The sequence below is a fragment of the Pelodiscus sinensis genome, chromosome 2, assembly GCF_049634645.1.
Source record: "Pelodiscus sinensis isolate JC-2024 chromosome 2, ASM4963464v1, whole genome shotgun sequence".
In the NCBI taxonomy this organism is placed as follows: domain Eukaryota; kingdom Metazoa; phylum Chordata; order Testudines; family Trionychidae; genus Pelodiscus; species Pelodiscus sinensis.
This window is the reverse complement of record NC_134712.1, coordinates 204843673-204858603: the sequence shown is the minus strand read 5'-3', so window position 1 is coordinate 204858603 and position 14931 is coordinate 204843673. Positions and strand designations below refer to the sequence as shown.

Here is a 14931-nt window from a genome sequence, read left to right as displayed (position 1 = left end):
TACAGCAGTGCTGCTGTAAGGTATGCAATGTAGCCACTCTGTTGCCAGTTAAGAGCTCTCCCGCTAACAAAATAAAAGAATCCCTAATGAGCAGTGGTAGCTATGGCAGCAGGAAAGTGTCTCCCACTGACAAAGTGCTGATCACACTAATACTTTTTGCCTATAAAACTTGTCAGCCACAAGGGTGTTTTCTTCATATTCCTAACCAGCAAAAATGTATCCAACAAAAGTGCACTGTAGACATAGCCTTAGAGAATTCCACCCGTTTTACTGTATAAAATGTTGTATGCATAGCTGGGCCCAATACAAGAGCTCATTCCTGTTCAACATGCTTAATTTTAAGCATGCAAGTAGCTAGTTCTACTACAGAAAACAGAATTAATTTATACATGCACTAAATTGATATCCTGAATTGGTCCTCAAGGGCAATTCCATTCTTCCCCAAAGGTAGTGCTCAATGTACAGTGTTTGGCCCATTGTAAATATAAGTATCATAAGGACATCATCTCACATATTCTTTCCTGTAACTAATGGAATATTTATTAGCAGGAGTGTAAAGACACTGCATATGATATACCTCTTAAAAGGTACAGTGCCTATGCACAAAGGTGTCTGTCTTTAGTGTGTTACCCCTTGAACAGCCTCTTGAACTATTTTTGAGGAAACTGATTTACTTTTCATAATAATATCCCAAATGGAAAGAGGCTCATCTAATGTTTAAATTAAAGAAAAATCTCTCTCCTTAAAAGTTCTCAGGTCAAGAAAAGAAAACTGTCTCATCATCTTTCCCCCTTCCTCCCCCCCCCCCCCCCCCCAAGTGAATTTCATATCAAGTCCTGTCAACTTTAGCGGTGCCATCAGCTAGGGGAGTTTTACACAGCAATGCTGAACACATGATACTAGAATAAAATGCACTACTAAGTCATGAATATATGCACTTCTGTACAAGACAAAGATAGCTAGTGATAGACAAGCATCAACAAATGGCTATAATACATAGCAAACTACCAACAATGTCGGAAATTTTTAAATCAAGCCCTGCATAACTTAAATCCTCCTTAGGTCCTGAGATTAGTATTTAAGTATCCACTGAACAGAATTAAACTGATTAATACTATCATATTCTATATGAATCTGCAGAGCTTCAATTCTTCAGTCAATATTATATTCCTCTCTGATCAATCACACAATTTTGGATTGACATATTGGACTTTATAACAAATTATTTGCTATTTAGTAAAATATTTATTAGTCTATATATCATTCATTTATCTCTCTGCCTAGTGGGTCTCTATTTTATTTCAAATTTTGTCTGAAAGCATAATGGGCTTTGCATATACCCCTCCTTTGTGTGTCTGGGGCCTGATTTCAACAGCATGCAGTTTTGATACAACTCTCCTGACACTGAAGAGGATAGGAGAATCAAGGTGGGTTTTTTTCCACTTTAATAAGAACAGCACGTGGTTCCTGATTCTGCAAACACTTATTCTTGCTACAAATCCTGTTAAACACAAACAAGGACTATTTACATGCAAAGTTACTCAGGTACTTAAATGTTTTTAAGATCAGGGCCCCATTTACTAAGTATCATTAACTTACATGTTGAAATATACTGTAACTGAACAATTTTTTCCTTCATTGAAGGTGATAATCAAAAATACATAATCTCAGTGTTAGCTTTATATGCTTATCTCATGCAACTTGTTTTAATTTCCAAAGGCCATGCAAAGCATATGTAAACTACTTATTTACAGGGTTTGGGTTTTTTGTACATTTAAAAAAAAATTGAATTCTGTACACGGTCCTTTCCAAATGCTATTAATTACCACAAATTTCTTAACTGAGGTATCTTACGCACTAGTATTCGTAGTAAAATAAAATAGCAAAGAAAATATTGATAACCAAAAAACATCATTTCAAAGAAGCAAAAACAGTTGTCAACATTAGAATAGTTTTTTTAGATGTTTTATATAATCTGTGATGTGTATGAGGATAAAACTCCAAATAATTTTTAATATACAATGCATATGGATCTGTTTTTAAAACTCTTTGTGCTCTTGCACTCGGAGATAATGCTTTATCAAAGCACTTCTTAGAGCATTATAGCACGTGATTATATTTTGCAGGACACGTCAATTGATGTTCATTATGATTATACACTTCTCTCCACCCAAAATTAAGTTATTTCAATCAAACCCCTTCAAAATTGAATTGATAGTGGAAGCATGTGATTGAAATTATTGGTGTACATTCTGTGGTAGAGTGTGTCCCAGGGCATGACATTTCCACAGAAATCCTCTCACAAACTGTCCTTGACATTGTTCAGTTAGGTTGAGATTTATCTCAAAAATAGGCCAAGGGGACCATTCTGAAAAGTTGCAGATAATGGGACTAATGAGAGGCCAGCACCATCAGGACAGGGGTCTTGTGCCTCTGCCACTACTCTGGACCCTGACAAACCCCCACTTCTCTGGCAGCTGGGCTCCATTGACCTCTTCCACCAGGGAATTGCCTGGCAATGCAACTTCTGGGAAGGAGACTGCATAGAAAAGATAAATACAGTCCCAGATGTGACATCTTTCCTGAAGAACCTCTGCAAGACCATGGGCAGGGGAGTGGGGGGGGAAGGGTGCAGGGAGGAAATGTGCATTCTTGCCTGGGGTCTTGTCTGGTATCCCAGTCACTACCTTCTCCCATAATGCAGATCCCTGAGATCAGGATGTTCCCCCCTTCTGTATGTGGCTCTGAAGGTGATGATCTGAGCATTAGGATTCTGGAATGGCCTACACAGTCTGCCACTTAGTTAAGCTCAATATATTTTTGCTGCATTAAGACCTAGAAACTTAGATTTTCCTATTCATGGGGTCAACATATAATCTTCAGATTTTGTTTTGAATTTCAGAGGAGCATCCAATACATCATTAATCTTGGAATTTAGTAGCATTTATACAATACCATTGCTATGATATAGGCAAATTTTGGGCAGTCATTACACAGGCAAAACTCCCACTAACTCTAAGACCTTTGTTTCTGTAGTTATAAGCTACATATAGGCCAGAACAAACATGGTCATTAAAACTTGCAAAGAATATAAACTTCCAGCAGGTAGTTTATATTTACCTTTAGAACAATATCAGGGTCTATATTTACCTTTAGAACAATATCAGGGTCTGATCCTGCCTTTCTTAGAGACAAAGCTCCCTTCAAAATCAATATGATTTTTGCCTCAGTAAGGACAACAAGAACATTAGTCTATGCTTGGGGAGTGATTCCCAGCTTGAGTAGACATACTTTCATTGCTCTCAAACTATGGTCAGTTAAATGATGCCCAGCCTATCACATCTACCTTAATATTTTTAGCATGTTAGTTCAATGAGAGCTAATGTGAGTATCTCCATATGAACTGGAAATCTCAGCTCCAGCTCCAAGTGCAGATACAGTCTATGTGCTAGTCTAATCCAAACACTGGCAGTAGAAACGATAATGTGGGGTTCAATATTCTTTGTGTTTCATTGATTTCCATAATAAACTTCTCAGGTCCTAATTGAGCAAAGTATTTCTGCCCAGGAAATGTGCTTAAGCACATGTCTTAAAACACATATATTACTGCTTTTCTGAACTGGATTCTTTATTTGTAAGCAAAGACATTTTCTAACTGCTAGCTCTACAGACTCACTTAGACACACAACTGGGATCTTTCCATCTTGCTGATAACAGCTAGCAACATAGGATCTATGAATGATATTAACATCTCAACTATATCTGCAAGCCTTTTTGTCTACAGATTGTGTTATCACTCAAACTTAAGCCTCCTCTAGGCATCATTACCCTTACATGGATTTTCCAAGAGGTCTGTGAGTAGATAATTTGGACTGCAGAGCCTATGCTACTAGCAAAGATGTGCAAGATGGAAAGAATCCAGCTTGTCTGAAACTCCCTAGGGTCAATTATTGAGGCTGAAAGTTGGAAAACTTTTAATTAACTGAGCCAACTTGGTATGGAAATCATCTAGACATGCAGGCCAAGCCAAAAAGTGTGCGGGGCCCAAAGCAGAACGCTGAGCCGCACAGCTGTGCAACTCTCGGCTGGGAGGTAGGCAGCGCGGGGCCCTGAATGCATGGGGCACAAGACGACCGCCTCACTCACCTTGCCCAAAGGCCAGGCCTGTAGACATGAGAATGCAGAACTCTACTGTGACACTTCTAGAGTGTCACATTGTAAGATGAAACTACACCTCATTCAATCTTAAATTTAGAGTCAGAAACTTCCATTTCAGAATTTCCTCAAGATTGCAAACCTGAGCTGTATGCAATGTGAAAATAAACTAATGGCTGTTACTAACATTAGAAACAGATGGATGTATTAGCAAATTAGGGGCTTCTGTTACTTTAATTCCCCATTTTATCAGCTTTTTCCTCAGATTAAAAAAAAATACATACATTCTAGTTTGTCTTCTGGTCTTCCTCTTTCAAGCAGAGACAAATAGCAAACAATGTCTTTCAACTGGATTACATCTGGTACATGTAAATTGGCAGGAGCACCAGTCCGTGATGTGGTGGTACTTTTATTAATTCTCAAACCTGAAAATAATATGTATGGTTTGTTATCTTTATTAACAACATAAATAAAGAATCAAAATCAGGAGTTTTGCATATAATTATAGTTATAGTCCTAGAAAACATAATGATGTTTAATTAATATTTAGATTCACAGCTGAAACATCTACAGTTCTGTTTCACATTTCCCTAAAAAAAACCAGAATTAAGATAGTGTTACACATCTCTAAAAGAGGACTACAAGAGTAAAATACATAGACAAAGCAAAACACTTCCCCTCGATAGGAAGCAAAAAAGGATTTCTAGGACTCACTGAGATTTTTTCCATTTAGAGTTATCTGTTGTCATTTGATTGTACAGTAGTTTGCATTGACTACTTTATTTTCACTTAATGGATATGTTGTTTATTTCCCCCCATTGTGCTGTCACAATTCAGCCCAATGTTTCCTCCATTGCAGAAGTCCTTTAGAAGTCCTAGGAGCCTTCTAAAGTATGCAGCTTCACAAGCTGCTCCCTATTCAAAGATGGTTATTGTCATATAATGTTCTTTCATGCACCTAAATGTATACCCTTTCCAGTGACAGAGCCAGATGTGTCAGAGCAGTAAATAATCAGATACCCTTCTACCAGATATTATGGAAATAAATATCCTAGATTTAAGAAGAAGAAGAAGATTTATGAATCAGACTAGTGCTGACTTTTAATCCTCGTGCTTCAATTCAAAAGACAGTCAGACTATTCTTAGGGGACACGTCTACACTACATGGAAGATTGATGGTGCCACAGTCAATCTTGTGGGGTTCAAATTAGTGGGTCTAGTGAAGACCTATTAATTCAAACTGAGAGGGGTCCCAGTGACACCAGTAGTGCTGCTCCTCATGATTAGTAAGGGATGTTGATGGGAGTGTTTGCTCCCGTCGACCTCCCGCTGTGTGGACAGCGTAAAAACACAATTTAAGATACTTCAACTCCAGGTACGTACTTAACATAGCTGGAGTTGCTTATTTTAAGTTGACTTTCCCCTTCAGTGTAGACCAGGCCAGGGGTATGTGAGTATTTGCAGGATCAAGCCCAAAATTAAGATGCAGTCAAGAGGGAGACATGAAAACACAGAATGGAATCATAAAAGTTACTGATTAAAGAGGTTTGTTATCTTTCTCATTGACCTTGGGAACATTAAAAAATAATCTGAACAAAAGGATTAACTTCTTAAACACTTTGTGTAATTCATTCAGAACAAGTTCTTCACTGATAACCTGCATATGTAATTTCCTTCTCACGCACATTTTTCTTGACTAAAATAATTAGTGTATCTAATGGAAATAGAATCCCATTTTCTTCTATGTTCATCTCATAAATTGTATTTCATACTTATTTCGATGGGATTATTGGAGTGAGTAAACAGAGAAAGATTTGCCTTTCAGGAAATAGAACTTGGGCATGCAGAAGCAATTAATTTAAATCCAGTTTACATTCAGCATATTTTAATGAAGATATTAAGGAAGATTAAGAAAACTAAAATAAATAAAAGGGTGTTTAAAAAGCAGTGTGTACCCAAGTATAATTGCCAGGAGCTCCTCAGCACTAAATATGGAGTCACCTCTGAATTACTTTAAGATACTCTACATGGAAAAACTAGTCCCTCCCAATAATTCAAGGGTCTTTCTTTCTGAGAAGTCTGCAAATGCAACAAATGAAAATAATTAGACTACAAAAAATTGTTTTAAAATTAACTCTAAAGGAAGTCCCTCCTCTGAGTCTCCCAATATTTCTAGCTATGTCTTCACTACGGGGCTTTATCAGGAAAAGGTATGCAAATTGCACTCCGCAATTTTTATACCTTTTTCTGATAGTTTTTTTTTAAAGACTTTTTTCCAAAATTTGGCCCATTTACACTGGACCAAATTTCGGAAAAACCCTCTTTCGGAAGAACCCTTCTTCGTCATGGGAGGAGAAAGACAGGGCTTCCGAAAGAGCGCGTCTGCTCCTCAGCAAAAAAAAGCAGAGGAGTAGATGCGTTCCCTGGACGCAGAGGAGTTTTTCTGGGATACCTCTGGTTTTCATTTTCATTTGTTGCATTTTTCTGGTATCCCAGAAAAACCCTAAAGTCTTGACATAACCTGTTTTCCTGAAGAAAACTTCATCTGAAATGTAAAATCTACAAGACAAGGAAATTCTTCCTAGTTGTGTTTCATACCAACATCTGAAAATTTTGGCATTTAATGAAAAACAAAATAATTTCACAAAGCAGACGGCCAAGTACAAAAGAAAAAAAGAGAGAAACCAAAGGGCAAAGATCAGAAAACTATAATATATAGAATGCAATTAAGGCCCTCATCCTAAAATTGGATTTGTACTTGAAACTCTTATTTATGGATGCATAAAGCTCACTGAAGTGAGTCTGAGACCTGCAGAGATTCAAGAGTTTCTCCCAGATTCAACTTCAGGATTGGTAAAATGATAAGACCACAAGGTTTAAGTGCCAATAAACACCTAGAAAATGTAATTGCCATAAAATAGTCACAAAAAAGATGTTAAATCTTCTGGCTAAGAACAAGAAAATGTTTTTCAGCAAGTAAAGTCCACCTTTTTCTTGGCTGAAAGTGCTCTGCCATCCTTTTGGGAATCAACAAAACAGATTACTTAGTTATATTTAAAAGAAACTACCAAAATGACATGTCAAACTTAATATGTTGTGGAAACAGCTATTTAACACTATCCTATGCTATATGGGAATGAAAGGTAAAATATGACCTTATATTCTGTCCAGAAATATAAAAGAAACTGAAATGCTGGGTCCCATCTTACACATATACATGTCTCCTTGACTCCCACTGGAATTGGAGGAAACATGACACCTGTATCACAAAATAGAATTTGGCCCATCATCAAGTAAAAGGTGTAAGAAAGCAAAGGCATTTCCCAGTAAGTCCAGAAGAGCTAATGCTCATTTTTAGTGCAGCAGCTTGCCTGACAGAAGGGCCAGTTCTTTTCAGGCCATAAAGGGAGAATACAATTTATAAACAGATGTGATGGGGACACTGACACAAAGCAACCACCCACCATCAAATGGGCTAATCATACAACTGTCTCTAGCAACACTTGTCCATTATCCTTTTATGAGCGCCCCTCTAACTCCTACATGTTTGTCCAGTTTCCAGAAGAGTTTCAAATACATTTGAAATATTTTCTCTCACTTTTGCAAATCCCTGTCTTACACTAGTTACAAAAAGTTTTGAAAGCATAACAAAATTATTCAGACCCTTTTTGTGGACTTGTGTCTTTTGCAGCTTTTTACATTAAAATTTACAACTATCAAATTATTTCACTTATCATGTTATCTATTATAAGCACTGTTGCTATTTGCAGTCTCAACTTACCCATAAATGAAATATGAGGTCAATGGAATTATCTAACAATTTTTTTTTTCAATGCAGCGTTTGTATTTGGCATAACACCACTGACTTCACTGTGAATTTATACATTATTATAACTATCCCCTTGGCAACATATTGAATCCAAATGACTTAATTTGAGAGAGAGAGAGAAAGAGAGAGAGAGAGAGAGAGAGAATGAATTGTCTGATAATGAGTGAATCATAACAATTTTATTGAGAAAAAATGGCCTCGTGGTGCTAAAGACCTGAATTGTACAGTGAAGGGAAAGACATTTTGTATAGTACTGTTATAAATAAAAACCAAACACACACAATAAAAGCAAGCTAAGAAATACTAAGAAAACACTGTCAGAAATAATATTGAAATTCATAACTCCTTAAATCAGGTAACATTATTTTAAAAAATGAGTTTGTGTTGCAAAGTAAAGGAAATTCCATATGCACATTCCAGGGCAGAATTTAGTAGTAAATCTAAAATTGACCTAAAAAGATCTGTATACTTTCCATTTAATCATACATGCAGTACTTAAACTAGAGAGGTTCATGTTGCACAAGATCAGAGACTCAAGAAAAAAGAAATACATTCATAAATAGCTGGTTTGCTGAGGGGCTCATCTTAAACACTGTCTTAACAAACCTGCAAATTTTAAATTAGGATAAATACCCACAATCACCACCTTTCACAGACCACTTTAAGCACTGTTTGTAGCGGTTAGATCTACATAACCATAGACAACACCAAAGATTATTAAAATATTTTTATAAATTATTGTAAAGTGAAAGAACACCACTATCTAAAGCTTCCACCCTACCAAAACAAAAACAAGCAAATGAATACATAGATGTTACTATTAAAAAGTCAACCCCTACCTAGATGCTGAGACTGAAAAGGACAAAGGTAGGAGAGGTGATACATGTGAAGCTGGACAGCATTAGGGATTATGTGTCCCCTCCTCTGATTTGCTGGTTGGGTTGGACAAGGCATGCTCAGTAACACTGCTGAAACTGGATGCTCTAATTCTGCCCTTCCACCATCAGCAGGCACAGGGCATCTCTGAAGGAATGTGACACCTGTGACACCTCTTTGTGATAACTACAGTAAAACTCCAGTTGTCTGACATCCAGTGGTCCAGCACACCTGCTAGTCCAGCACCACCTGGAACCCGGAAGTGCTCCAGGCAGCCAGACAATTGGAGCTGCTCTGCCCCCGGGCTTTCCGGAGTCAGCCGCTGGTCAGTTTCAGCAGCAGCTGACTTAGGGATGCCCGGGGCAGAGCAGCTTGGGTGCTGCCGGGTTGGTCCAGGAGTGCTGAGGGGTGGCACTGTGGGACCAACCTAGCACTCCCAGCTGCTCTGCCCCGGGCGTCCCCAAGTCAGCTGCTGCTGAAACTGACCAGCGGCTGACTCCAGGAAGCCCGGGGCAGAGCAGTTGGGGTGCTGCTGGGTTGGTCCCGCTCCATCCCCCCCACCCCACTCCAGACTCCTCATAGCCCCCCCTTCTGATAGTCCGGCATATCTGATAATCCGGCACCCCCTGGGTCCTAAAGGTGCCGGATTATCGGAAGTTTACTGTATTTGGCGACTGTTAATTTTTTAGGGACTACTAACTAAGGCATATTTGCAATCAGTGTTAGCTGCTGTGAAAAACATGAAAAAAATAAGCTTAATAGAAGAAGCACTGGAACAGCGTTTTAGATACATTATTAGCAAGGAAAACAAACACTTCAGCCAAAGAAATCCCTCTCAGCCACACATGTATGGCATCCAAAGTGGCTACAGAAGAAAATCATTTATAGAGTGAGATCAGCACAGTAGTAAAACAGTGAGCACTGTCATAGTACACATAGTCATCATAGAGAAGTGCAAGACGAGAACCATCATGTAAAGAATTGTCTCAAAATCTCTAGAAAACGTAGTAAATAAACACAAAATAAATGTATTAAAATAATAGACTATCATCTGAAATTTATAAAAAGTAATTTAAAATTGTTTAATAATTATTCTTATTTATTAGACTGCATCAACTAAAGATCCCAGTCAAGATTAGTGCCCTGTTGCCATCTTACTGTTTTTTCTACATTTTCTTTCATGTGCAGTGCCAATCCCCCACTATCACCACTTGTTCTGTCGTTCCAATATATTTTTGCACCCCACTATGACTGCCCACTGATTGTCCTCATTTCACCAAGTTTCTCTGAGGCCTATTATATTGATATCCTCCTTTAATATGAGGCATTCTAGATCACCCATCTTATTTAGACTTCTAGCATTTGTGTATAAGCACTTTTAAAATCTGTCACTATTTATCTGTCTGCCATTTCCTGATGTGTTCGACTCTTTTTCATTTGATTGCATCTCATGTGATCAGACCCATACTTTATCATCTTCCATTCTCTCCTCCTGACTAGAACACAGAGAATCTCTATTAATAGAATCTCCCCTAGCAGCTTTCTCTGTCTGATCCACGTGCTCCTCCGCACCCTTCGGCTTTTCCCCAGCCCTTAGTTTAAAATCTACACTACAACCTTTTTAATGTAAAAGTGCCAGAAGAACAGGCAAAACACATCACTGGAGATTAAAACAAAAGTGACAAATATTTTATTCAGCCTACGTACAGTAGTGAAAAGGAATATATTACCCACCCAGGAACTGCCAAATAGGCAGTAGACAAGATGTTAGAATTCCTTTCAAAACTCAATAATTGCTGCTGCTTACCAAGGTACCAATGGGTAAGAAGAGGTTGTTGCCTTGGTAATCAGCATGTTTGTTGTCTGATTTATTCCTTTGTGCTAGAAACTAGCATTGTTCCAACCACGCAGGGAGAAAGACATGGGGCAATGGATGTGGTATAATTAGTTTACAACTGTATTCATTTAATATATTTGGGAACATGTGCCAATAAACTGTACAACGCAGATACAATTGTACAATTTCCTAAATTGTTTCCATCTGTTTGGGAGGATTGCTGTCAGACCCTTCTGCTTTGTGACCTGCACCCAGCAAGGACAGTTTGGTACCCTATAACCTTGCCCTTGTCTGTGAGATTATTATCTCCATCTTCTTTATGCTCTCCTAGGAGATGCCTCCCTCCAAAAACCACTGCAAACCTCTGTTTATCAGGAAACTGTATGCCTCTTTAATAAGTACCTGCACTGGATACCAACCACACCTGTTACCTATAAAGTCACAAAATCTTGACCTCACCTTATCTAACTCACCAGGTCACTGATTTCTTGTTGGGAAGACCAAAAAAAAACAACCACAACAAAAACAAACAAACACCACATCACTCTGCCTCAATTCATCTGGTGGTCTGGTAAAAATCCCTTCTCAAGCCTCAAAAAGGCTACTAGCACAAGTGAAACCCACACACATAAAAGTGTGGTTCACTGTCCCATGTAGTGGTGTAACCCACACACCTAGACTATGTCTACACTGCCTTCTCTTGTGCACGAAAATATGCAAATGAGGCAACGTGGTGAATGTCGCCATGTCTCATTCCCAGGGCTCGACAAATAATGCAATCTACTCACCCATGGTGAGTAGATTGCAACCCAGCAAGAGCTGGGTTTGGGTGATCTGCACATGAGCAGAAAGATCTGTGCATGCACAGATCGCCGGACAGCGCGGCTGGCTAGTGGGGCTCGCCGCAGTTGGGCAAGCCTTGCTCATTTGCATACGTATTGAACTGCCATTTTTGCACAAGGGGCTTTTGTGCAAAAAGGAGCTGTCTACACAGCTCATTTTTGTGCAACCTCCCCTCCCCCCCTTGCGCTAGAGCCATTCTTCCTGGAAAAAAAGCAGCAGAATGGCTCTTGCGCAAGGGTGGGGGGTTGCGCAAAAGCCCTTTACATAAGAACACAGGAACATAAGAATGACCGTACTGGATCAGAACAAAGGTCCATCTAGCCCAGTAGCCTGTCTGCTGACAGTGGCCAGCACCAGGTGTCCCAGAGGGTGTGGACCAAAGACAATGATCAAGCAATTTGTCTCCTGCCATCCATCTCCAGCCTCTGACAAACAGAGGCCAGGGACACCATTTCTATCCCCTGGCTAATAGCTTTTTATGGACCTAACCTCCATGAATTCATTTAGCTTCTCTTTAAACTCTGTTATAGTCCTAGCCTTCACAGCCTCCTGTGGCAAGGAGTTCCACGGGTTGACTACGCGCTGTGTGAAGAAAAACTTTCTTTTATTAGTTTTAAACCTGCTACCCATTAATTTCATTTGGTGTCCTCTAGTTTTTCTATTATGGGCACTAATAAATAACTTTTCTTTATCCACCCTCTCCACACCACTCATCATTTTACAGGCAGTCCCCGACTTACGTGGATCCGACTTACGTCGGATCCCTAGATACGAACGGGGTAAGGCAACTCCCGCACATGCGCAGCAGCATTCCCGGGGCTCGCTCACCTGGGTCCTAGGATCCTCCTCCTCCTCGGGCCGGCTCCGACTGGGGTCCCGCAGAGCTGCCGGGCAGAGGAAAAGTGCCTCCCCTCGCCCGCTGCCCCCTCACCCCCCTGCCAGCAACAGGCTGCCCCCTCCCCTGAGCAACAGGCTGCCGAACAGACAAAAGCAGCCTCTCTGCCCCTCCTCCCCTATATACATGCCGGGCTCCTGGAGCGCAGCAGCGTCCCGGGGCTCGCTCACCTGGGTCCTAGAATCCACCTCCTCCTCTTCTTCGGCCGGCTCCAACTGGCCTCTGCCTGCAGCAGCTGGCCACAGGGACAGGGATCCCGCAGAGCTGCCGGGCAGAGGAAAAGTGCCTCCCCATGCCTGCTGCCCCCCCCCCGTGGCCTCGCATCCTGCACGCCTCCCCCCTCCCCCCCTGCCAGCAACAGGCTGCCCCCTCCCCTGAGCAACAGGCTGCCGAACAGCAGACAAAAGCAGCCTCTCCGCCCCTCCTCCCCCTATACATGCTGGGCTCCCTGGGCAAACAAAGACTCCACCAAAACAAACAAAGTGCTGGCCTCATTGTGTTAGCAAAAAAAGGACCCTCCTCCTAGAACCCTGGGTGGTGTGTGGAAATAAAGCTATTAGCTCAAAGCATGGTGCAGAGCTGTTTGGTATTTGATGAGTTACTCCTTTAGTCCTCAGTTTGTCACAGGGACAGAAATAGATGTGAAATCTTCTGAACAGGGGAACAGACAGCAAAACAAACATTAGAGGGGAGTTAACCTTTCCCTATGCTATCCAAAACTAAAAAAAATGTTTGGCTAGAGTTTCCCCTACAATATGTACCAGTTCCGACTTACATACAAATTCAACTTAAGAACAAACCTACAGTCCCTATCTTGTACGTAACCCAGGGACTGCCTGTATATACCTCTATCATATCTCCTCCCAGTCTCTTTAGCCTCTCTTCATATGGGACCTGTTCCAAACCCCTAATCATTTTAGTTGTCCTTTTCTGAACCCTTTCCAAGGCCAAAATATCTTTTTTGAGGTGAGGAGACCACATCTGTACACAGTATTCAAGATGTGGGCATACCATTGTTTTATACAGGGGCAGTAAGATATTCTGTGTCTTATTTTCTATCCCTTTCTTAAAAATTCCTAACATTCTATTTGCCTTTTTGACTGCAGCTGCACACTGCGTGGAAGTTTTCAGAAAACTATCCACGATAACGCCAAGTTCTCTTTCCTGATTTGTCATAGCCGAATTAGCCCCCATCATACTGTACGTATAGTCGGGGTTATTTTTTCCAATGTGCATTACTTTACACTTTGCGCAAAAATGGCAGCTTATTAAGTATGCAAATGAGGCGCAGCGATAATCACCACTTCACCTCATTTGCATATGTTCTTGCACAAGAGAGGGCAGTGTAGATGTAGCTCTAGTGTGGTTTACTATCCCATGTAGTTGCACTTAGACCACTTACAATGAGAGAGAAGAACAAGGGAGCTCTAAAGCATAAACTGAGAGGCAGCTGGCTTTATAGCTCAAGCTGTTGAGGCTCATGTACGAAGTTCCAGGTTTGGTTCTGCCTGTTGGTGGTTATACATGCATAGGGCAGATCATAAAATCCAGTTCTCCTCGGATCCCATAGGTAGTGAGAGGGTGATTCTGGTCAGTGATTGAGAGAGTTCCAGAAAGCAGTGGTATAAATACCTTCTCAGTGCCCCTCCCTCATCCAGCTATTTCCTCTCCCCCCGAAAGGGAAATCTCTCTCTCTCACCCACTCTCCAGAGCAGGAGGGGCATTACGGCTGTCCTGTCAGCTCTTCCTGACACTCGGACTAAGAATTGCAACATTTCATAGATTTCCATGCCAAGAGAGACCATTATGATTATCTAATCTAACCGCCTTCATAGCACTCCACCTAACATGTCACCAACCAGCTCATGAATGAAGTTCATAACAACTGTATGAACTAGAGCATGTCCTTGATAATGGTATCCAATCTCAGATGAATGATTCCAAGTGATGAAGATTCCACCACATCCCTAGGTAAGTAGTTCCAATGGTCATAGACCCTCACATTACTTCTGTTCTGATTTTATCTAGCTTCAACTTCCAGCCTTTGGATCTATTATGTCTTTGGGAGATTGCAAAGCCCTCCATCAAAATCAAAAAATCTTCTCCCTTAGGGTATGTCTACACTACCCCGCTAGTTCGAACCAGCAGGGTAATATAGGCATACCGCACTTGCAAATGAAGCCCGGGATTTGAATTTCACGGGCTTCATTTGCATAAGCAGGGAGCCGCCATTTTTAAAACCCCGCTAGTTCGAACCCCGTGCAGCGCGGCTACACGGGGCACGAACTAGGTAGTTCGAACTAGGCTTCCTAGTTCGAACTACCGTTACTCCTCCTGAAATGAGGAGTAACGGTAGTTCGAACTAGGAAGCCTAGTCCGAACTACCTAGTTCGTGCCCCGTGTAGCCGCACTGCACGTGGTTCGAACTAGCGGGGTTTTAAAAATGGCGGCTCCCCGCTTATGCAAATGAAGCCTGGGAAATTCAAATCCCGGGCT

General features: G+C 40.8%; 1 protein-coding gene across 2 annotated transcripts in view; it reads right to left on the bottom strand.

Annotated features, from left to right (window-relative positions):
• Nucleotides 1–14931, bottom strand: part of DGKB (diacylglycerol kinase beta) — a 488560-nt gene that overhangs the window by 365922 nt on the left and 107707 nt on the right. For both annotated transcript variants that reach the window (XM_075922293.1, XM_075922292.1), the window contains exon 6: nucleotides 4440–4580. In XM_075922293.1, the coding sequence (XP_075778408.1) occupies nucleotides 4440–4580 (141 nt within the window). The remainder of the gene's footprint in view (nucleotides 1–4439; nucleotides 4581–14931) is intronic.